At 55.7% G+C, this 20,089-nt stretch overlaps 8 protein-coding genes across 8 annotated transcripts; 1 reads left to right on the top strand and 7 right to left on the bottom strand.

Moving 5' to 3' along the window:
* Nucleotides 1–143: 143 nt before the first annotated feature.
* PHACADRAFT_173147 (uncharacterized protein) lies at nt 144–2,975 on the top strand. The gene is made up of 2 exons (XM_007395359.1): nt 144–426; nt 481–2,975. The coding sequence occupies exons 1-2, from the start codon at nt 167–169 to the stop codon at nt 1,157–1,159; spliced, it is 939 nt and encodes a 312-aa protein (XP_007395421.1). The 5' UTR covers nt 144–166; the 3' UTR covers nt 1,160–2,975.
* Nucleotides 2,976–3,060: 85 nt separating this feature from the next.
* Nucleotides 3,061–3,646, bottom strand: PHACADRAFT_255430 (uncharacterized protein). Its single transcript, XM_007395358.1, has one exon. It carries the CDS (start codon nt 3,631–3,633, stop codon nt 3,451–3,453), a length of 183 nt encoding a protein of 60 aa, XP_007395420.1. The 5' UTR covers nt 3,634–3,646; the 3' UTR covers nt 3,061–3,450.
* A 346-nt stretch (nt 3,647–3,992) lies between these two features.
* Nucleotides 3,993–5,997, bottom strand: PHACADRAFT_208601 (uncharacterized protein). The gene is made up of 3 exons (XM_007395357.1): nt 5,195–5,997; nt 4,783–5,123; nt 3,993–4,721 (listed from the first exon to the last, which is right to left on the bottom strand). The coding sequence occupies exons 1-3, from the start codon at nt 5,595–5,597 to the stop codon at nt 4,707–4,709; spliced, it is 759 nt and encodes a 252-aa protein (XP_007395419.1). The 5' UTR covers nt 5,598–5,997; the 3' UTR covers nt 3,993–4,706.
* A 325-nt stretch (nt 5,998–6,322) lies between these two features.
* On the bottom strand, nt 6,323–9,732 carry PHACADRAFT_255418 (uncharacterized protein). The gene is made up of 11 exons (XM_007395356.1): nt 9,375–9,732; nt 9,258–9,317; nt 9,129–9,205; nt 8,972–9,071; nt 8,764–8,925; nt 8,417–8,707; nt 8,178–8,360; nt 8,051–8,119; nt 7,787–8,002; nt 6,999–7,737; nt 6,323–6,937 (listed from the first exon to the last, which is right to left on the bottom strand). Exons 6-10 carry the CDS (start codon nt 8,432–8,434, stop codon nt 7,162–7,164), a joined length of 1,062 nt encoding a protein of 353 aa, XP_007395418.1. The 5' UTR covers nt 8,435–8,707; nt 8,764–8,925; nt 8,972–9,071; nt 9,129–9,205; nt 9,258–9,317; nt 9,375–9,732; the 3' UTR covers nt 6,323–6,937; nt 6,999–7,161.
* A 1,051-nt stretch (nt 9,733–10,783) lies between these two features.
* On the bottom strand, nt 10,784–11,624 carry PHACADRAFT_95787 (uncharacterized protein; the record flags this gene model as incomplete). Its single annotated transcript, XM_007395355.1, has 2 exons — nt 10,784–11,145; nt 11,222–11,624. The coding sequence occupies 2 exons, from the start codon at nt 11,622–11,624 to the stop codon at nt 10,784–10,786; spliced, it is 765 nt and encodes a 254-aa protein (XP_007395417.1).
* A 1,148-nt stretch (nt 11,625–12,772) lies between these two features.
* On the bottom strand, nt 12,773–15,777 carry PHACADRAFT_255411 (uncharacterized protein). Its single transcript, XM_007395354.1, has 11 exons — nt 15,385–15,777; nt 15,102–15,242; nt 14,796–14,895; nt 14,694–14,740; nt 14,611–14,637; nt 14,451–14,556; nt 14,267–14,382; nt 13,631–14,165; nt 13,391–13,508; nt 13,133–13,191; nt 12,773–13,039 (listed from the first exon to the last, which is right to left on the bottom strand). Exons 1-8 carry the CDS (start codon nt 15,624–15,626, stop codon nt 13,997–13,999), a joined length of 948 nt encoding a protein of 315 aa, XP_007395416.1. The 5' UTR covers nt 15,627–15,777; the 3' UTR covers nt 12,773–13,039; nt 13,133–13,191; nt 13,391–13,508; nt 13,631–13,996.
* A 1,277-nt stretch (nt 15,778–17,054) lies between these two features.
* Nucleotides 17,055–17,592, bottom strand: PHACADRAFT_161000 (uncharacterized protein; the record flags this gene model as incomplete). The annotated part of the gene is made up of 3 exons (XM_007395353.1): nt 17,055–17,144; nt 17,273–17,309; nt 17,468–17,592. 3 exons carry the CDS (start codon nt 17,590–17,592, stop codon nt 17,055–17,057), a joined length of 252 nt encoding a protein of 83 aa, XP_007395415.1.
* Nucleotides 17,593–18,350: 758 nt separating this feature from the next.
* Nucleotides 18,351–20,064, bottom strand: PHACADRAFT_255409 (uncharacterized protein). Its single transcript, XM_007395352.1, has 3 exons — nt 19,418–20,064; nt 19,046–19,307; nt 18,351–18,992 (listed from the first exon to the last, which is right to left on the bottom strand). Exons 2-3 carry the CDS (start codon nt 19,168–19,170, stop codon nt 18,866–18,868), a joined length of 252 nt encoding a protein of 83 aa, XP_007395414.1. The 5' UTR covers nt 19,171–19,307; nt 19,418–20,064; the 3' UTR covers nt 18,351–18,865.
* Between the last annotated feature and the right edge of the window lie 25 nt (nt 20,065–20,089).

Raw genomic sequence — 20,089 nt, 5'->3', positions numbered from 1 at the left:
TTTCTCTGGCTAGCATTCTCATTCCAATTTACAATTGCACACAAGTATCTGATCTGAACAGCTCGTGATCACGATAGTGAACTGTCACAAGACACAGTGGGTATGCCCCTATCGCCTGTCCGGCTCAGTGCTCACCGAGCTGGCTTTCTCCTAGAGCTATCGTCAAATGGATGACTCTCCGACGCCTGCGAACATTAATTCAAGTAAACACCCTTCTCTGTATTTCGAGGATGGTGACCTTGAGCTGTCCGCCGAAACGTCGGGTGGGTCTCAACAGCTCTTCCGAGTCTATGGAGCACAACTTCGTTGCGTCTCGCCTGTCTTCAGCGACGTGCTTGCCTTGGGTGGACCTCGGGATGAAATTGTTATGATGCCGGATTCTGCGGAGGATCTCTCGGCCCTCTTAGAGTTTGTGTGCATCCCTAGGTGCGCTACAGAACACAGACATCATGGAAGCAACCTCATCATCTCCTCCGGCAGCTCTCTCGTCCGCAGATTGAAGACCACCCCTGAGTCGCAATGCGCGGTCGAGCTATTAGGGCTTGCTAGAATAGCGAGAAAGTATAGGGCGGACGACATCACCGCTGTGATCGTAGAGCACGTCGAGGAGCAGTGGCCGCGGGGCCTTAAGGCGTGGGACGCCTCTTGCGCTATCTGGAGAACCAAGCTGGAGACTGTCGCGACGGGAGAGAGCGTCCCTGAACGGCCTGAACCCGTCTCTGCCATCAAATTCGCGTTGGAGTTTGATGCGCCTTCTATTCTGCCCGCAGCATTTTACATGCTCTCCGTGCAGGGTTTCGGCGGCACCACCACCACCACCACCACCGCGTCGCCGGGTGCGAAAGGCGTGCCTTCCGCGGCGCGCTGGGATCTCGCGGACCCTGCGATACTGCTCAGTCTCATCCGCGGCAGAGACAGAGTGCGAAGCAAGTTTCTGGAGTGCCTCGCGCCCTTGTCTTGCTACCCTACTCTCGTTACCAGTTCAGGGCTGTCTTCGAGAAAAGACAGGTCTACCATCGCCCTTTGCAACCGTAGCAAGGATGCGATTCTAGGACTGCTGATGTGCGGCCGCTCTGCGCCTTCCCTGTGCGGACAGTGGGATTATTTAGAAATCCTGCGACTATGCTACGAGCAAGTCAAGGTGTGCGAGGGGATGTGAATGGTGCGTCTGTCGCAGTTACATTGCCTCGCATTAACATGAGGTCTGGTCCTGCTTCTGTAACCCGTCCTGCTCTTCCTCGTCCACTACAACTCCTGCCTCGATCAGCTGGCAAAGCTCCCCTGTCACCCACGCCCACCCGCCGTTGCGTCGATAATAACGCGTGTACACGAAAACTTGCCTGTTCGCCTTGCGAAATCTTCGCTTCCGTAGGGGCCAATGCCGCGCGGCGGCAATGGAGGTGCTCGCGGAGCAGAAACCTAGACGCGGTCTAGGTGGATAGCGTTCCATGCGAGGGCTCGCGGAGCGCACTCGACGGGGTGCTATCGCTTTGTGCAATGACCCAGACGCGGTCTGGGTGGATGACGTTCCATGCGAGGGCTCGCGGAGCACACTCGACGGGGTGCCATCGCTTTGTACGTGTCCGAATGGACAATGCTCGCGGAGCAGAGACCTAGACGCGGTCTAGGCGGACGGCGTGCCATGCGAAGGCTCGCGGAGCGCACTCGACGGGGTGCCATCGCTTTGTACGTGTCCCGCTGGGACAGAGCAGAGACCCAGAACGCGGTCTGGGTGGATGGAGTTCCATGCGAGGGCTCGCGGAGCACACTCGACGGGGTACCATCGCTTAGGTGTGTCCCGCGCTGCGGGTACGAGGCTCGCTGAGCCGTAGGATGGACTACGTCCGTTTGAAGTTTAGGGCGACCGCTCGAGGATGTGATCAGCGCTAGGTATAGCAGGTCAGCGCGGAGAAGAAAGCGGGGACGACGTACTGCTGTGTCTCTGTTCGGACGTTTGTCGTGTTTGCCGAGTTTTGTGCGAACAACTTACGCAGGGAGGCCTTGACTATCAGCTCACGAACGCGAGCCTGGACATCAGTTGTGAGAAGGTAGCCATTTATCGACAAAATTTACTACAGTACGTACAGTACGGAGTCATATACCCACAACCTATCATTAGCATCGCATCCTTCCTTGACCGCCAACTTCGTCGGCAGCGCATGCGGAATACACGCGTGATCTTGAAGTCGACTGCAAGATGCGGTCAGCAAAGTGGCCCCGTTAGAGCGCATGCTTGAGAGAATAGGAAATCATGGCGACGAATGAATACTGGGAACGCACCTGGTTTAGCGTAGAGTACAGGTGCGAGTGCTGGTTGCCTCAGGGGCCTACACGAGCGCGACGTTGAAGGTCAACATGAATGTGAGCAGTCAGCAGGGGACGCAGCGCACTTCGAGATGTTGGCTTCTCGGGGGACTCCCAAGGCCACATACGGTTTGTTCCGGCGGATATTGGGAGTGGTAGCGTTTCATACAACGCTCTCCCCTGTGCATAGGTCGCCCTACTGGTTGCTCGGGTACGCGGAGGTGCCTGCATTCTTGGCGATGTTGAGTGGCTGGAGGACGTACTAGGTGTCGATTCGGGTGGACGCTGTGGCTGTTGCATTGCTGGCGGTGGTGTTCGCTACTTGCAGAGAGCGTGGGGGCGGGTGGCTGGGTGAGGCCAAGCGTTATATGTTGAATTCTTGAATAGGAGCTGAGTGATCACACGACCGTTTCAGCTGCCCCGTGCAAACCGTGGCAACGTCATCCCTACCCACTTGGCTGCAGCAGCTGAGCTGGTGGGATGACCTCAGAGCCCAGACAAGCTAACCCAGAATGGACTCGACGCAGTGGGCTGCTGGAGTCTAGCATAGAGTTACCAAGTATCCAGAGTCAACTTTCACACAACAAAGCGAAGCACAAAGCTGCTAGTCCAGCGCAGATTTACGCTACTAACGTGCGCGTAAGTCGGAGGAGCTAGTGCACGACGGAGGGACAAGGCGGGACGCCCATCCCGCCTCTTGATCCGTCACCACGTGGCCTGCCCCGTTCGCTGGCGCCCTGCCGGTTCGGTCTGCCGAAAGACTCCCCAAGATTTAGCAACCAGACCTCCTCCAGGATGGCCATCGAAGTACCAGCGTCCATCCGAGCCCTTTTCTCTCGCTTTCCGCTGTACACCTGCCCGCAGACGATATCACCATACCAAGCCCAACCTCTCCGGACACCGACGCTCTGGGTGCACCCGCCGCGGTCTACAAAAGCTCACAAGGAGCCCGGCAGCTCCGAGTTACTGAGCAGCGATGTCGAGTGTTTGAAGTGGCAGGCCTATCTCGCGCTGCGCTTCTCACAGACACCCCAGCCGTCCCACGTAGCCGTGCGCTGGGACGTGTCCGTGTCAGGTGCGGTTGACGGACGGCTGCCGAATCTACACGTCCCGTTCGACACCGTACCGCCGTCACTCCTCGGTTCGTCAGAGAGCAAGGAGAAGAAAGCTAGAGATAACGGCGAGGGAGAGGTTCTGCCTGCTCACCGCATCCCCGAGTGGGTAAACGGCCGGCTTGGCGAGGAAAATGGCGAGCATGAGGGCTACAGAGACCTTGACGCGCAAGACGAGAGCAGGGCTTGGGTTGCACTGCTGGAAGGAAATGTCCATGCCGCCCTGGTGCGTCAGGCTTTCCCGCTGCACAATCTCTGACGCGAACTCGGCCGAATGCGCTTTCAGATTGCGTTCAGCCCTGCGGAGACGTCTCTACTTGAAGCAATCTCTCCCGACCCCTCGTCAAAATCACTCCTCACCGGTGGCCCACTCTCAATCTCATTGAACCCTCCGCCGGCGCCGCTGACTGGTCTACTCTCCCTCTTCCCGGCTTATGGCGAGCGTGTCGACTTGCACGCGATTGAAGAAAAGTACAGAAGCGCAATAAAGTCTCTGAGCGATAGGCTTGGAGAAGACACATGGATACTGGGCTCCGCGTACGTGTCGCCGTAGCGTCTCGCTGATGCGGGAGAGTGCTGACTGCCCACGGGCTTCAGAAATCCAACGCCTCTGGACGCATTGCTGTTTGCTTATTTGCACGCCCTGCTTCATGCCAAAGACAAGATCTTGAGGTTCGAGGTGGAAAGACGCGAGAACCTCGTCGCATATGAAGGCAGGATACGCGCAATCGTCGGGAACGCATTTGTCCCGTACCGGAAGTAGCACTGTCAACTCTGGGCGTCCCATTTTTCTGGCCTTTGCATAACCTGGCTGCTTCATCTACAATTTCCTCAACGTCGCGATCGATGAGAAGCTCTTCACGAACCCGTGATCACCAGCCCTGGTGCCAGCACATTTCTTGCGCTCCTGCCTCAATCGTTTTGTGCCTATGCTCGCGCATATGCTGTCAGCCACGGCTAAGTTAGCAGCTTGCTGGCAAGAACACAGAGCCTAGGCTACTTTCGCACGCCGCACGCCGAAACGTTGTTATAAGAGATGGTGCTTGCAGCACTTGTCTGGGATATTTTTACTCGTTGATACAATGTTAGCTCCTCAGAGTGCGTTTAGGCTGCCATATGAGAAAGAATCTCCGCGGAAGGACCTGGTTCAGGAAAAGTTGTCGTTGTCTGGACGGCACCACTCCCAATTGTCAGCCGCCTGTAGTGCGACAAATTCTAGGCGATGCAATAGTAATCTGATGGATAAATGTGTAACGGCATAGACAATGTCTCGTCGACCGCATCTGCCTTTCAAACTGCCATTCCCTGGAAACATCTGGTGGTTAAACATAGCACTAGACAGTTTTTTCCGTGCGAGAGCACCTACCCCGTTGACCATGATGCACTGCCCATTCACCCACCCAGCCTCGTCCCTCGCGAGGAACGCGACGAGGGGCGCTATGTCTTCCGCCACCGGGATCTGTTTCTGCGGAAACAGGTTCGCGATGAGCTCGACGAACTCTTCGCTCTTGCCATCTCCACGGAAGAAGTCGGTGTCGGTCGCGCCGGGGGAGACGGCGTTCACAGTGATGCCCCTCCGGCCGAGGTCTTTCGCGAGGACACGCACGAGCTGCTCGGCCGCGCCTTTCGAGGCGGTGTAGATGAGGTACTCGGGTGTGACGGCAGAGGTTTTCGTCGTGTTGGACGTGACAAAGACGACTCGGCCGCCTGTGGACACGTCCGAGCAGCAGCCTAAGATCAGCGTAGTCCCGGCCCCGACGTAACGAACGAAGGCTCACCCTTCGGAAGGTGCTGTGCGGCGGCTTGAGTCACAAACAGCGGCGTCCTCACGTTAATGCTGAAATGGGCATCGAAGTCTGCCTCGTCAACCGCGTCGAGCCCGCCCACCGTCTTGAACGCCGCGTTGTGGACCAGAACGTCGAGTCTCCCGAGTGACTTGACGGTGTCCTCGACGAGACGCGTGCCCTCCTCGATCGACGACATGTCGGCCTTGGCGGCTACAGCGCGTCCACGGCCCTCGTTGTTGATGTCCTCGACGACCTGCTTGGCCGCGGCCTCGCTGCCGTTGTAGTTGACGACAACATGTGCGCCATCAGCTGCGAGCCGGCGGGCGATGGCGGCCCCAATGCCACGGGACGAGCCTGTGACAATGGCGACTTTTCCTGACAGTGGAAGTGACATGAGGAAAAAGGCAGTGCAACGTACACGGAAGATATGACACTCGCCAATGGCTTCGCAAACCGGTTATATGCGCTTGCTTTTGCATTTAGTCTCGTGTCTTGACTTCTAACAGTACCCCGCGGCTGCTTGGTTTTTTTGGGCTGTAAATATTCAGACGCTGAGGGCCTACGCAAGCCTCCGGCATCGTGAGTGGGTCACTCGAAAGACGAAAATATGCACATGGACTTTTGAAAATACCCACTAGAATTCTCCCAGGCCTCTCGTTGCCGATTCCCGACTCATCGGAATATTGGTAAGGTAGTACCAACCCGTCTTCGTTGCGCATAGCGACGGTGTACATACATATCGCCCGCCGTGGGACCTTGAAGTTTGAATCCTTGGATTCGCCGGCCTTCCTTGGCGGGACGAACCCAATCCAAATGGCAGTCAAGCAGATCAAGAAACCACGTGAGCTGCGCGGCGGATCAATTTGATGCGCCATCGTCAAGGCTCGCCGACAGTCGCGATTGCGGGACGGTCGCCAATCCTCCAAAGGCAGGGCGCGTCATCTTGGTGGCGCGACAATCACCGAGAAACCGTGGCTGACTCCCGCTGTGCCGACGCAAAGTTGACGGCACAAAAGGACGGATCTTGGGCTCGCGAGATTGCGAAGCCGTGTAGAGCTTACTAGACTATCGTACCGGCTACTGGCACAACCCACTACTTATCTGACCTTGCACGAGCCCGTAACATGAATCATAGAGTGGTGACGACATTAATTTAACATACACACATATCTAGATTTTAGTAGATTTTGCTATGTCAAACGATATTTGTGGGACGATAAGTGGAACGCAAATGGAACCGGGAGCCATGAATACGATGATGACGATGACAAGCCATAGTCATCGGGGCTGCATGGTCGAGTTATCTGGATACGCGAGTCCCAGGGACTCGAAGTTCAGCTTCGAAGTTTGCTCGGAAGAGTTCAGTCGAAGACGGCGACAGCGAAAGCGAGGATGATGATAACGAAATCCCGAAATGCTCGTCCAGCGAGCGGTCACTGAAGCGCCGGACGGTCTCAAGACTAAGACCCTTGCGTCCAGGCGGCTCGGTATCTCGAGGTGTATGCGAAGCAAGAGAGCTGAACGGCAACACCGGGAAGGGAGGATGTCCAAGTGTTCAGGAGCCGCTAGTATAGGCTAGGCTGCCAAAGGTGCCGTTTGGCGCACCCGGAAGTGGACCTGCCAGTCCCGCGCGGCCACGGGCTGTAGGCCGACTAGCTCGAGGTCGGAAAATGTGATGGCACCGGGCCCCATCCGCCAGCGCGTACCAGATCTCGAACACTTTGTCGACAATTCCTACAGATCGCATTAAGAGGTCAAAAGGTGCGAAGGCGGCCCAGTACATAGAGGGACATACGTTGAGAAATATTTGCATGTAGAGACTGATGCACCTCGCCAGGTCTGTCCGAATGGTGGTGGCAGGAAGAAGAATGGAGGCCGACCAGGGCTCGTAATCGGGCCACTAGGCACGTTGTATCGTCTATGAGCATCACGATAGAAAGTAATGCATGCTTCGTTAGTCACGCACCAATATTCGTAGAGTCATGGACCTCTGACACATGGGGAATAAGGCGCTCCGCACCAGGGTAGACGCTCGCTAAGTTGGGAACCGTCTGCGGCGCTGGGCTTAGCATAGCCGCTGGGCTGATGGGGCTTCGTGACGTGTGCGGTGGCTGAGACTTTGAAACGAAACTGGTCTTGGCAAAGTGCGAAATGCGACGAGACTTGGGCGTCGTCCGCGTGCCGAGTGTGCTGTCATCGCTCTCTGGCTGGCTGCTAGGGGCCGCCTCATCCTCAGGGTTGCTCGCCTCGCGGCATGGATGCGATGGTCCAGCCAGTTCGCTGCTGGTAGCTGAAGCTCTGCCGTGGGCGTCCGCCGTAGAGTGAGGTGAGAACATGTGAGAAAGTTCATGATAGAGGTCTGACGAGCTAGGCCTATCCCTCGCTTTGTCCTGCCAGCAACGCGTCAGCAGAACCCAGAGTGGTTCTGGGAGGTCATGGCGGGCTGTATCACGTGCTGGGCGCTTGCCACGGCATATAGCCATAGAGGCTGCAAACGCCGGGCAGCTGTGGAAGGGGGAATCGCCATTGAAAATCTGACAGACGGTCAGCTGTAGATTCATTGGAATCTGAGGCCGAACTTACCGCCCATATACACATTGCAAATGAGTGAACATCGCTTTGGGGTGTATGACGGACATGCTGGAGAGCGTAATCCTCCGGAGACAAAATCTCTGGCGCCATATAGCGCACTGCGCCGGTGGCCGCAGAACTAACGCTAGCAGAGGATGCATCCGAGAAATCTGACAGTCCGAAATCTGCGAGGCGAACATGGCGGGTGGCGTCAATGAGGATGTTGTTCTAAGGCGATGTTCATTAGGGCTTCACAAATAGAAGATGCGGACGAACCACATGCAAGTCTCCGTGGACGACATTCTTGCTATGCAGGTATGCCAAAGCTGAAGCTATCTCCACCACCTATGCCCGGTTCCTGGTCACATGTTGTACACATTAAGACAGACATCGACACACTCACAAACCGCTTGATTTCGTCGAGGACAAACAAGTACGCTTCAATGAAGTCCATGATGTTTCCATACGGCATCCAGTCCGTCACGAGACAAAAGTGTCCTCCGAAGAGTTCGCGGTCAACACCTACAAGCTCGCATATGTTCGGATGGCTGAGACTGTGTAGCAATGTGATCTCGCGGCAGAACATCTATACCGACAATGGGTGAGTGATGAGGCGCGAACGATTGCAGCCATGGACAGGACCTTCAAGCACTTGGACATCTGGCGCGTGCAAACGCGCATCGTCTTCAGTGCCACGTGGCGTGCCCGGTATTGGCCTCTATGGATATCAGCATATCCTCCGGTGACCTGTCTCGCGTCTTTGAGGGTGACACCTGTGAGGTACAGGCCCTCCGGAAGCTGGAAGGAGGCCATTGACAGTCTGACGCTTATGCGGTGAAGTTGACCTCGGAAGGCCTGTATTTCCGCATCCGGTGCAGGAAAATCGATCTGTCGTGAGAAGATACCACGTCCAAAACCACTGGCGTACAAGACCTAAGATGATGCGCAGTTAATAAATTAAGCTTTATATACCTACAAACGGCGCCCACCGAGTCGACAAGAGTCAGGAACGAAGCTGCGTCGTCCTCGCGAAGCTCCATAATCTCTCCTCTGTCGTAGAATACAGCCTGTCGAAGCATCATGAGGACATAGCGATCATCTTCCTCAAGAGCTCGCCAGATAGCATCTCGGCATGACAGCTTGGAAGAAAGCTGTATAGCAGTTAATAGTGCCCAGCCGATACGCACAGGAACCTACTTCGATCAATTTCGAGCGTCGTGGTATTGCCTTGGCCAATAGAACGGCCCGACTTGTAGTGAATCCGAGCGGTCGCTCCAGCTTCAGGAATAGATCGTATCTGAGTACATTTGTTATCATCATTGCTGTCCGACTAGTCTGACTCATCGTGACGTACGCGGAGCTCACTGCGAGTATGGACCTGTTGCTCCTTACCAAGTCCGAGATGCAACTTGCAATGATGGATTCCGTTTGCTGTACGGCTCATCTAGAATAGTTGGCTATTAAGACGAGCGTTGACACACACCTGATACACGAGCCCCAGTCCAGAACCTACTGCAGGTCCCACGAAACGCTGAATAACAGACTAGAGGACCATGCTACGTGTGAGCTGACTGCGGATAGTGCTTGCTATATCACGCACCTCGAGTTCCGGAACCCGTAAACCTGCGCACTCCTTCGCGTGCTCCATCTGGCCATATAACGCTGCTACTCCGCACTGGGAGGCCGCGACCATCTCCTGTTGATCTTCCAAGATTCCGCTTTCGCTGTTGGTAGCCTGAGGCATCGCTTGTTGATAACAGTCGAAGAGTTTTGCACGAAGAGCAGCCGTTTGTGTTCAATGAGTCACTGGTGCATGGATTGACCAAGAGAGATTCAGCATGCGGAGCGACAAGAGCTTCATATGGCCACGAGCGCCGTCGTAATAGCTGCAAAGATGGCGTCGGTAATTGCTACGTGTTGGAGAGCCCATACTCCGACTCGATGTGGACCTGCAAGTGCGAGCCTGAGGGTGGCGGGGCCAGTACTGACCTATCATGGCACGGTTCGTTTTATGGAGTGAGCAGTGAACCAGTTCATTAGAGGCAAGAAACCAAGACGAGCAAGAGCAGAGGGCTAGTTCAACTGGTGCTTTATGACAACGAACTACGGAGAGGACAGGTAGCAAGCATTGTACTGTGTGTGCGTATTTGTCCACCCGACGGAGAGCGTCCACCTCTGTGCCGTCTGTGCCGTCTGTGCCGACCTCGGCACGTATAAGGCGAATCAGATGGAGGCGCTTGCTGCCCTTCATTGCAAGTGTAAGTACCGTAAATGCTCTTCCTTCTTTTGGTCACCATAAGCTCTATGGCATCCATACACTATCCCATGGAGCAGCATGCAGTTTAGTTCCAGCTCCAGAGTGCTGGCAAGCGGGAGGCCACAGCAGCAATCACAAATCGCTTGTAATAATTGATTAGCGGACTTTGAAGGTCCTTCTCAACTTGTACCTCTGCCGCAGGGGGGTTTCGAGCCATGAAAGTCCCATTACAATTCTCTACTGGCGAGTCGACAGGAGACTACAGATATACATTGCTAAATCTCTCTTGCCTACGCATCTTCCACTTCACTGTTTTTAATTGGTTAACAAGCAATTAGCAATCATAATATCACCCTAGCGCAGCCTGTGTCCTTTTACTGTGTTCTGTGGTGGATATGAGCACACATTCCGGGAGGTGCACGATATGTACACGAGACGTATTGCGGAGTCTCTGAGGCTGTAGTCCATACGCATCATTATCTACGACTAGTAGACGGTTCTATGCGCTCGAAATATCCGTGTAGTCCTGTAACTCCTCTTATGTAGCAATACCTGAGTTCCGATGGCGCTACAAAGTCCTCGGTCCATGCCAGGCTAAGCCCGATATACGTCTCTCGCCATCCGCATTACATCGGTGGCATACGACGAGCATCCATTAATTCGGCCTTCAGCCTGCCCATTGAAGTCGCTATAGCTTCTTACAGCGCCATGCCCTACGGAACAAAGCACAGTCAGCCAAAGCCTCTCGAAAACTAGATCTGGCAAAAACCCACCCCATTAACCATGATACACTGTCCGTTCACCCACCCCGCCTCGTCCCGCGCCAGGAACGCGACGAGCGGCGCGATGTCCTCGGCGACGGGGATCTGCCTCTGCGGGAACTGGCTCGTGACGTACTCGACGAACGCGGCGCTCGTGCAGTCTTCGCGGAAGAATTCGGTGTCGGTCGCGCCGGGGGAGACGGCGTTCACAGTGATGCCCCTCCGGCCGAGGTCTTTCGCGAGGACGCGCACGAGCTGTTCGGCCGCGCCCTTCGAGGCGGTGTAGACGAGGTACTCGGGCGTGACGGCGGAGGTCTTCGTCGTGTTGGACGTGACGAAGACGACGCGGCCGCCTGTGCGGTGCGGCAGCGACGTCCGAGTAGATCAGCACGGCAGTCTGGCCCCGAAGTTAATGGACAATAGGCTTACCCTTCGGAAGGTGTCGTGCAGCGGCCTGGGTCACAAAGAGCGGTGTCCGCACGTTGACGCTGAACTGCGTGTCGAAGTCCGCCGTGCCGACCGCGTCGAGCTCACCCGTCGTCTTGAACGCCGCGTTGTGCACGAGGATGTCGAGTCTCCCGAGTGACTTGACGGTGTCCTCGACGAGGCGGACGCCCTCCTCGACCGAGGACAGGTCCGCCTGAATCGCCACGGCGCGCCCGTGGGCCTCGTTGTTGATGTCCGCGACGACCTGCCCGGCTGCGGCCTCGCTGCCGTTGTAGTTGACGACAACATGTGCGCCATCAGTTGCAAGCCGGCGGGCGATGGCAGCCCCGATGCCGCGGGACGAGCCTGTGACAATGGCGACTTTTCCTGAGAGTGGGAGTGACATGGCGTGAATACGGTAGACGGTACTTACTGACAATGAGGAAGAGTTATATATGTGTGCTTGCTCTAACGTTGCTCGTTGTGCAGAAACAGAACTAGGCCTAGGAGCGTCAAACTGTGTGCATGTCAGTGCCGAGGGCATACGCGTTGCATACACGACAGAGCCGGAGAAGCACGTAAAAAAGGTTTGGCTTACGATATTGTGGATGAGCCGTTTTCGAAGATCCAAAGTTGAATGCACATCAGGAACCTCGGGACCCTGAGGCCGTTTCCCGATCGGCATATTTGTAAGCTCGCCGGGGCCTACGGCCTGAGAACCGCCGTGAAAAAAACCAGCTATGGCACTGCACTTCGTATTTTTGGAAAAGAATTCAACATACGCATGCTTTCCTGAGACACTCAGGGCAATCTCGAGGGCTTCTTATACTCGAAGGAGCAATATAACCACGAAGCTAAGTCTTGCGTGTTACCATCGCGACATACAAACCTGACACTCACCTGGTGACTCTCTACTTGTCAGTGCGTCACTATGCAAAATACGCTGCAGTAGAAAGCTGATAATAAGCGACGCATTGATATAAGGCCAGCTGCCAACGGCCTGCAGGTATGTACTCTTATGAGCACGAGATATTAGGGAGGCTTCCTCATAGCGCAATCTCCTTTTGAACAGGCAGACGGTGCTTGTAAGCTCATTCAGATTGTCTTGATGCTGTGCTCGTGGCACGTCGACCGCATACGCCGATAGCACTGAAAATATGAACAACGGCGGAGCTATTGCTAAGCCCACTTGAGAGTGAACATGATTGCCAAAAGCGAGCTTGCGATTGGATCTGAGCGACTTACGTTCGGCGAACAACGGAACTCCGCTGATGGGCGACAGTATCGTGGCGTGGGAACGCTCCACACTGCGGAAATCACTGGCCCAGAGGCTCGTGCTGGCGACGCACGACTAGCCCCTGCTCGATCTCGGATAGTCTAGTGCTGCAACGGCCTGCAGCGCAGAGAACCTGTCTATCTCCCCAGACCCCGTCCAGAGCTGGGTTCAAAGTTCACACACCCACCGTCGCGTGATAGCCTCCTGTCCCGCCAATAAAGCACGTGCCGCACGAAGTGCTAACCCCCTCCCTCGCCCCACTTGCATCTGCACTCTACCTACCCCAGTCACCAGCAAGGACCCAGCATGTCTGTCCCGCCGCCCGCGTCGCAGTCCTACGTCCCGCCGTCCAACGAGAAACAGGCGCTGCACGCCGCGGGCGTCGCGCGCCCGTACACGCCCGGCGGGACGCGCACCCCCATCGTCGACGAGGAGACCATCCTCTGGGACGTCGACCGCGTCCCGCCGGGAGAGCGCGACGGCTCGTTCGTCGCCGTCTCCCTCACCGTCCTCGTCCTCGTCGCCGTGTCGCTCGCTGCGTTCTGGTGCGTCCCTCGGCTTGTGCAGATCCGACCCCGGGTGTGCGCTGACGGTCTCTTGCGTCGTGTGTGCGCATGTATGTGTGCATGTGTTTCTAGGCTCCTGGGCAAGTGTCCCTCGGCGAACTTCTGAGCGTCTCCCCCTTTGGTCTGTTATCAGGTACGTCTGTCGTGCATCATCCCCCGCCCTTTGCTTCTGCTATGCATGATTACCACAAAAGAGATTTACGCGACTGTGCACGTATATTGTGCATAGGCATGAGCAAATGACGTTTTCCAGATGACCTCTGCATCCCTACTTTCTTGTAACTTCCGCGTCCGCGTTTGCAAAGCGATGAGGAAAGCTGACTAGCTCGCAGGTCGCCGCTCGCGCATATATCAAACGTTTCCGCTCTATCACCCCGAAGATCTGACCATTCACCCTCTTGCCACGCCCCCCTAGCTCGAACAGCTTTTTCATCGTGCTCTCACCTCAGTAGGTGTCTCCGCTATTCTGTCAACCACTGCATGCATCCACCATGTTCGCATGCGTTCTTTCATAACGCGCGGGTCTTGCCCTCCAGCACCCGCAACGCCACTCGCTGACCTCTCCCGCAGAATCTTGTGCTACGACCAGAAACTATACGCTGACGTCCACTAATGCCAACGCTTCTTCTAACGACACACGCCAACGAGAGCAAACTAGGGGGGGCTACACTATTATTCCAAGAAACCGATGCACATCCGGGAATTTCGACTACACTAGTTTGTAACAAATAATAGTAGTATATAGCGCAACCGATCCCAGTACAACTTAGCGTGCTGCGAAACAACAATAAATAAACGAAGCGAGCGTTCAGACGGCCGCCGGAGAGAGGGGTGTTCAGTCAGTGAAGGTCGTCTACAGAAGTCGGAGAAAACATAAGGACGTAAAAGCATCGCCGGGCATCGGAGGAGTCGTAGCAAAAGGCGCCATGGCCAGGGCTATGTCGCGCCCTGGACGGGATCCGTGTCCGCATAGTTCGGGCCTCTGCCCTCGGGGCGCGGCAGCGGCGGGGCCTGGGTGCCCGTCGGCGAGCCGAGGAGAGGCTGCTTGTCCAGGTTTTCGGGGTTGTCGAAGCGCTTGCGCAGCGCGCGGACCATCTTGGTCATCCTGTGTCCCGCGGGAAGGGAATAAGAGAAGGAGGAGAAAGAGAAGAAGAAAAGCTGTGAGCAGCGCATCGCGACAGGCGGCCAATGAGGTATGAGACGCACCAGATGAGGTTGAGTAGCGTCAGCGTCGCGTGGCCGAGCAGGAAGGTCGTCCAGAAGACGGGCGGCATGGCCGCGCGGACCGGGCGCGTGAACATGACGCGCCAGAAGGTGATGCTCTGTGTGCGCGAGGTGAGGTGGTCAGTCTAGGCATCGTCCCTCTCGGCGGAAGCTGGGCGAGACGCACGATGTGCCATCCGTACACGATGCGGGCTAAGAAGAAGGTCGAGAGAAGAAGGATGCCGTTCACGAGCTGGAGCGTGCTTCCCGTGCGGCCGGTCTTATCAAGGAACCTAACACCGTGTCAGCGCGGACAATCCTCCGGTCTGGCCCTGAAGGAAGCGTACCAGTGGATGTTCAAGAATGGCGTGCTTCTGCAATAGAACTCAGAAATGGATGAAAGCGGCCAGCAGACGTAATAGACACGCACAGCTCCCACAACAAGAAGCGGCACGAGAAGTATTCAAGGTATGGTTTCTTCACAAGAAAAACGAACATGAGTAGAAGTCACCATAAGACAAAACAGACTTACGAAGACCAGACTATACATGACCACACATGCTAGGCCGTGCAATACGAAGCCGAGGTCTGTGAAAGTCACAAGCGCATCAATGGTATCCCACAGGAAGTATCTGTAAGGAGTACGTAAGCGGGTCAGCAAGGTTGGCGAACGTGCAGCAGGAAGGCCACTCGGGTGGGAACAATAACAAAGCGGTGAGAACATGTGGGAAAGCGGCGGTTTTTACGCGAGTGCACGAGCGATGTCACGCAGATCAGGACAAGGCGGGCTAGCTTGCGGACAAGGAAAGGCAAGCTCACGAAAGGGACGTCGACTCACCCGACAGCGACGGAATTCGCGACCTCTGCAGTTCTATGCCACCCAAACACCTTGTCCGCAATTAGGGCGGGCTCGTTGAAAGCGCGAAGTGCGAGTGCCATGACAGCGACGGCATGCACGAGCGAGACGACGTGTATGTTCCTGCAACCACCAAAGAGGTCCCACCGGGAGTTTCACGATCCAAACACACGCCATCGGCGAGCACAGAGAGAGAGCGAGAGAGACAAGCACAGCCATGAGCACCCTTCCGCTCGCACCACAGATAAAACGGCCGTGCACGCACCAGTTATTCCTCGCCCGCCGGTTCTTCAGCTTCCCGTAGCTCTCCGGCGCAAGCCACCGGCTGAGCAGAGGCGCGACGCCGACGTGGATGGCGGTGAAGCCGAGCGCGCTGTACGCAACCAGCGGGAAGTTCGGCGGGAGGTGCGGCAGATCGAGCGCGCGCGCGAGCGGCAGCGCGAGCCGCTGCAGGAAGGCGTCCACGCCGGCGAGTGCGGCGCCCGCCGCTGCGTGCGCGGAGGACATCGTGTGATCTCGTGCGTGTGCCTCGAATCAGAGCGTGTGCGGCGTTTCGTCGGTCGTGTGCGTGCGTGTGTCAGTACGCGCGCGGAGGGGGCTTGTCGTGCGACTTGCGGGAAACGGTGCGCGCGGGGTAGCCGCGAGAGCTGTTCACGCCGTGGAGGGAGTGGTGGTGGTGGAGGAGAGGGAAGAAATGCGTCTGCCCAGCTGCGCGCGCCGGCCCACCTGGAGGTTACGAGAAGCTGTGTACGAGGCTCGTATGACTGGGAAAAGGATCCGTTGCGGAAGTCGCCGGGAGGCTTGCGACGCGCAAGACAAAACGCATCGCACCTGATACGTGTAGGGGGCAGCGCGCACGAAACGGAGGTATTTGGGTTTTGTGAGGTGGTTGCAGGAGAGAGAAAGGCTCGATACTGGCTCGATGGATATGCCAAGATCTAGATGTGCATTCCAACTGTGGAGTCGACCTCGGGTCGGTTATTACATTACTTATTATTCCACGCATGTAATGTATGCCTCCGTATACCTCCGCAAGGAGATTCCATGCATCTCCATAAGCACTGCCTGACGGCAGATATGCATCGCTCAGACCGCTAGCACTCGGAGAGGCTGTAATACTCAAGCAGCGACTGCAAAACACGAATGAATGCCCTGACAGCAGCGCCAAAGAGGAGTCAAACATCAAGAAACCTTCGGTATACATGTATGCATATGCTTTTGGTCAATGTTCCGGTACATGCACAACACAAACTGCAGAAGCACCTCTGCGCGAAATTTAGTGGAATAAAATAGAAAGCATGCTGATTGCATTGGTGGGATACAGACCTGTGTGTAGCGAGAAACGAGCCGGATGTATAAGATATAGAAAAGCGGGGGAAAAGGGATATCAACAGCGATGAAAAGAAGAAGGGGGGAAAGAAAGCCCTCAATCCATAACCGCAGACCAAGAGAAGAAGTGTATTACACCCGTCGCTCCGCTCCGACCAACCTTCGCCCTCCATGCGTCGGGACACGCACCGAAGCGGATCTACACTCCAAATTTCCCTTGACCTATTCCCAATCTCCTTGCAACCGATGCTTGCGAACGTTTTCAAAAAAACAGATCGAGTTTATGTCCAGACTGGGTGCAACGCCATGGTGGCAGCTTACATCCCATAATGGCGAGCAAAGGTGGATGGGACGGTAGGCGGAGTTGACGAAAGAGGCCGGCGTCGATGAGGCGGTGACAACAATAAAGGAGCGGCTGATGTAAAGCAGTAAAAGCACGATTGAGAAAAGCGGCGAGGATCAAGGGGGCCCGAGCTTGAGCAGTGTGCAGATAGTGTATCAACGGAACAGGACACCGAGGAGACAGCAGGGAAGATGCGGGAAGAAAGAGGAGCGGGAAGGTCGTCGGCAACGTGGGGCAGATGAGGGAGGGAGGGGAGGGGGGATTCACTGTACGGTACAGCAACCGCCTTTCTTCCCTCCTGTCAATGCGTAAGGGTCTTCGTTCTTCGCAACAGGTCCCCATACTGACGGTACCTAGCAAGAGCGTCTATGTCAGCATCATTGCACAGCATGTGAGCGGGGACAAAGAATTCCGCAACGTTGAGGAAAATCTTGAGGATCGAAGGGGGATAGATCGTGAATATGACAAGTCAGGAACTCACCAATGGATCTTTCGTCGTTTTGCAGTATCGGATAAGACTGTGAAATGTACCGGCGTGTGTGAAAAGTGCGACAGCAGCAGCGGAGACCATGGGCAAAGCGGCAGCCAACCATGAGCAGTCCGAAGTAACGATGATAAACAGGTCAAGCATATCGTTAGCGTTGTTGTTTCCACCGATGACAAGCAGTTAACGTACCTTGCACTGGCCTCACTCACTCGTATTCTCGGGCGTGCCAAATCCTCCTTCAGTCTCTGATTGTGCTCCGTCAACCTCCTCAACTTCAGCTCCGACATTGATTGCTTGTGGGGTCGCGAATTCATGATGGGCCACTAGCGGGGTGCCGGTTCCGACCGAGATAATTAGAGGATACGAAGAGTGAGTGCGGGGTCTGCGAGACTTTGAACGAGCGGCTTTGTACACTCCGCTGGCGGTGGCGGTGGAAGATAGGCGAGATGGGCGTTGGGAAGAAATGGAAAGAGCGAGGCGAGGAGAAAGATGGGAAGGCAAGGGTCAAAGCGCTTTAGATCAGGAACGACCAGGGAGAAGCTAGGCACGACATGACACTCACCAGTGTTCACAGAACAGCGTTTGGCACAGCTGGCGACGACGACGACGACAGCGGGGGATGGCGGGGCGGAATAAGTCAACTCTGGCGCTGTCGTTCGATTACCGTGTGTCCTGTGCGAAACAACAGGACGCAGTTTTCCCTCGCTGCGTATGCCAACAGTTCCAAATCAGGACCAGATTTCTGCTTCTGACGCACGAGCGCACTCACAGGAAGAGAAAGCGCAAGCCCAGAAGCAGATAAAGATACAGAGAAGGAAAGGCAAGATGGTGGACGTTGCTGAAACCAGCGGGGAGAGGTCGTTGTCGTCGTCGAGCCGGCGATGCCCAATGTCACCAAACATTGATGCATCAGCGACTATCCACGTGGTGCTCAGTCGGCGAAGCGCCGGACTCGGGTACGGAGTCGTTTTGCGCTCGACATCCGGGTCGATGTCACACTTGTTTGCATCCAGTATCAGAAGATGTAGGATGAAAATCCAGAACATGCCTATCGCCTTCTGCACGATGCTTTCTAACCAAATCTTCCGTTGGATTAGCTGGGTACACAGAAAGAAGACAAAACATAACAGGAAGAAGTGAACGCAGATAAACTCAAGATAACGGGCTGCTACGGTTGGGAGAACGAAAGATCCAATGGCGTGCATGAAATATATGTAACATGAGAAACGGAACGTCTTGTATGTGTCTCCGGAAGAGAAAAAGAAATGTTCCGCAAGTCGCTGAATGAATATGGAAATTTGGCATTAAAATACTGTTGTGCTTGGCGAGCGTGGTGAATGTAAAGAGCGTGAGGAATGCACGCGCAGAGTCGCGGCATGACGGAGGCAATCGGGAGCGGATGTTTCATCGACGGAGACGAGGGTGGGTTGTGGCGACACCTGAACGAGAAGACGAGGCAGAGACGCGAGCGGTGATGATGATGGCAGCACAGCCAGGTTATGTCGCAATGCGCATTCTTTCAGTTCGCGACCTGCCTCGAGCTCCTGGCCGATGTGCAGCGGGCGTGTCTCTCGAGTAACCTCGGAGTTACATGACGGTACAATTGCAGCCCTCTGCTGCTTGTGCTGGTGCGTACGGATCCTCCGCTTTGGACACGGTCCCCCATACAGATGGGATCAGGTAGTCCTTCGTCGTCTTACAGTATGTGATCAAGCTAACGGATGCCCGATTCAGTTCCGTGTCACAGCGAAAGGGTGGGCTGCTCACCTGAGGCTTGCTTCGCTGACCTTGATCCTTGGCCGATTGAGATCCTCCCACAACCGCTGATTATGCTCCTCGAGGCGACGGAGCTTGAGCTCGCTCATGGACTGCTTATGAGGGCGGCCGTTCATATCTGAAAGCTAGTTGGGTTGGATATGGAAGACAAGGAGCCTATGCGGTCCAGGGCGGTAGCAAAGGAACGAGGGTGCGAGACAGATCGCCTGGGCTTGAAATGAACGACGACTGAGAAAGTAAATTCTCAGGTTCTCTGCAAGATACGAAAGCAAGAGCCATAACAACCGCAAGTAATTGCGGATGCAGACCGGTAACAAAGTCCAGTCAGAACAGCGGTCAGCGTGAGCAAGAAAAGTAGCGCACCTGTGAGGATAGCAGAGAACGCGACGAAGGAAAACCGCGAAAAAAAGAGAGCGGGGGTGTGGGGTGTCGAAGGGAGAATGAACAGACCCACTTTCAGAGGGGTGCAGATCCGTCGCGCGCGGCGCTCGGCCATCAGCGACTAAGGTTCAAACGAACCGATCCGCCCTCTAGACGCCCTTTGCTCGTTACTCTTGATTCGTCAGGACTGTATACTCCTCCTCCGCCACAGCTCAAAGAGATGGTCAGGCAGCTCTCACAGCGCGTCGCCGCGCACAGTCCGAAGCTACACAAGCTGGCGCGAGCGAGTAAGTGTTCTTGAGGTGTGCGCATACAGCTATCCAAGTCGCTCACCCGCGCACACACTAGACCGCATCGCGCCGGCGCCCAAGTCCCCGCTAGCCTCCAAGGGCTTCCATGCGAAACATGCACGGTTCTTGTCGAGCGGCCAGCCGGGTCCGTTTGTGAATCGGTACCAGAAGAGCAAGCGGCCGGTCCTCCCCACGATCCTAGAAGAAGACGAAGAAGAAGAAATTCCCGTACGCCCCAAACGCGACCTGCGCAGAGAGCTCGACGCGCTAGAGGTGCAGGCCGACGACGACGAAGATGGAATGGATTGGGATGAAGAGAAAACACTAGTCGCTCTGTTGCAAGATGAGTGAGTCAGACTGACCC

This window comes from Phanerochaete carnosa, assembly GCF_000300595.1.
Source record: "Phanerochaete carnosa HHB-10118-sp unplaced genomic scaffold PHACAscaffold_5, whole genome shotgun sequence".
In the NCBI taxonomy this organism is placed as follows: Eukaryota; Fungi; Basidiomycota; class Agaricomycetes; order Polyporales; family Phanerochaetaceae; genus Phanerochaete; species Phanerochaete carnosa.
This window is presented reverse-complemented; position numbering and strand designations above follow the sequence as displayed.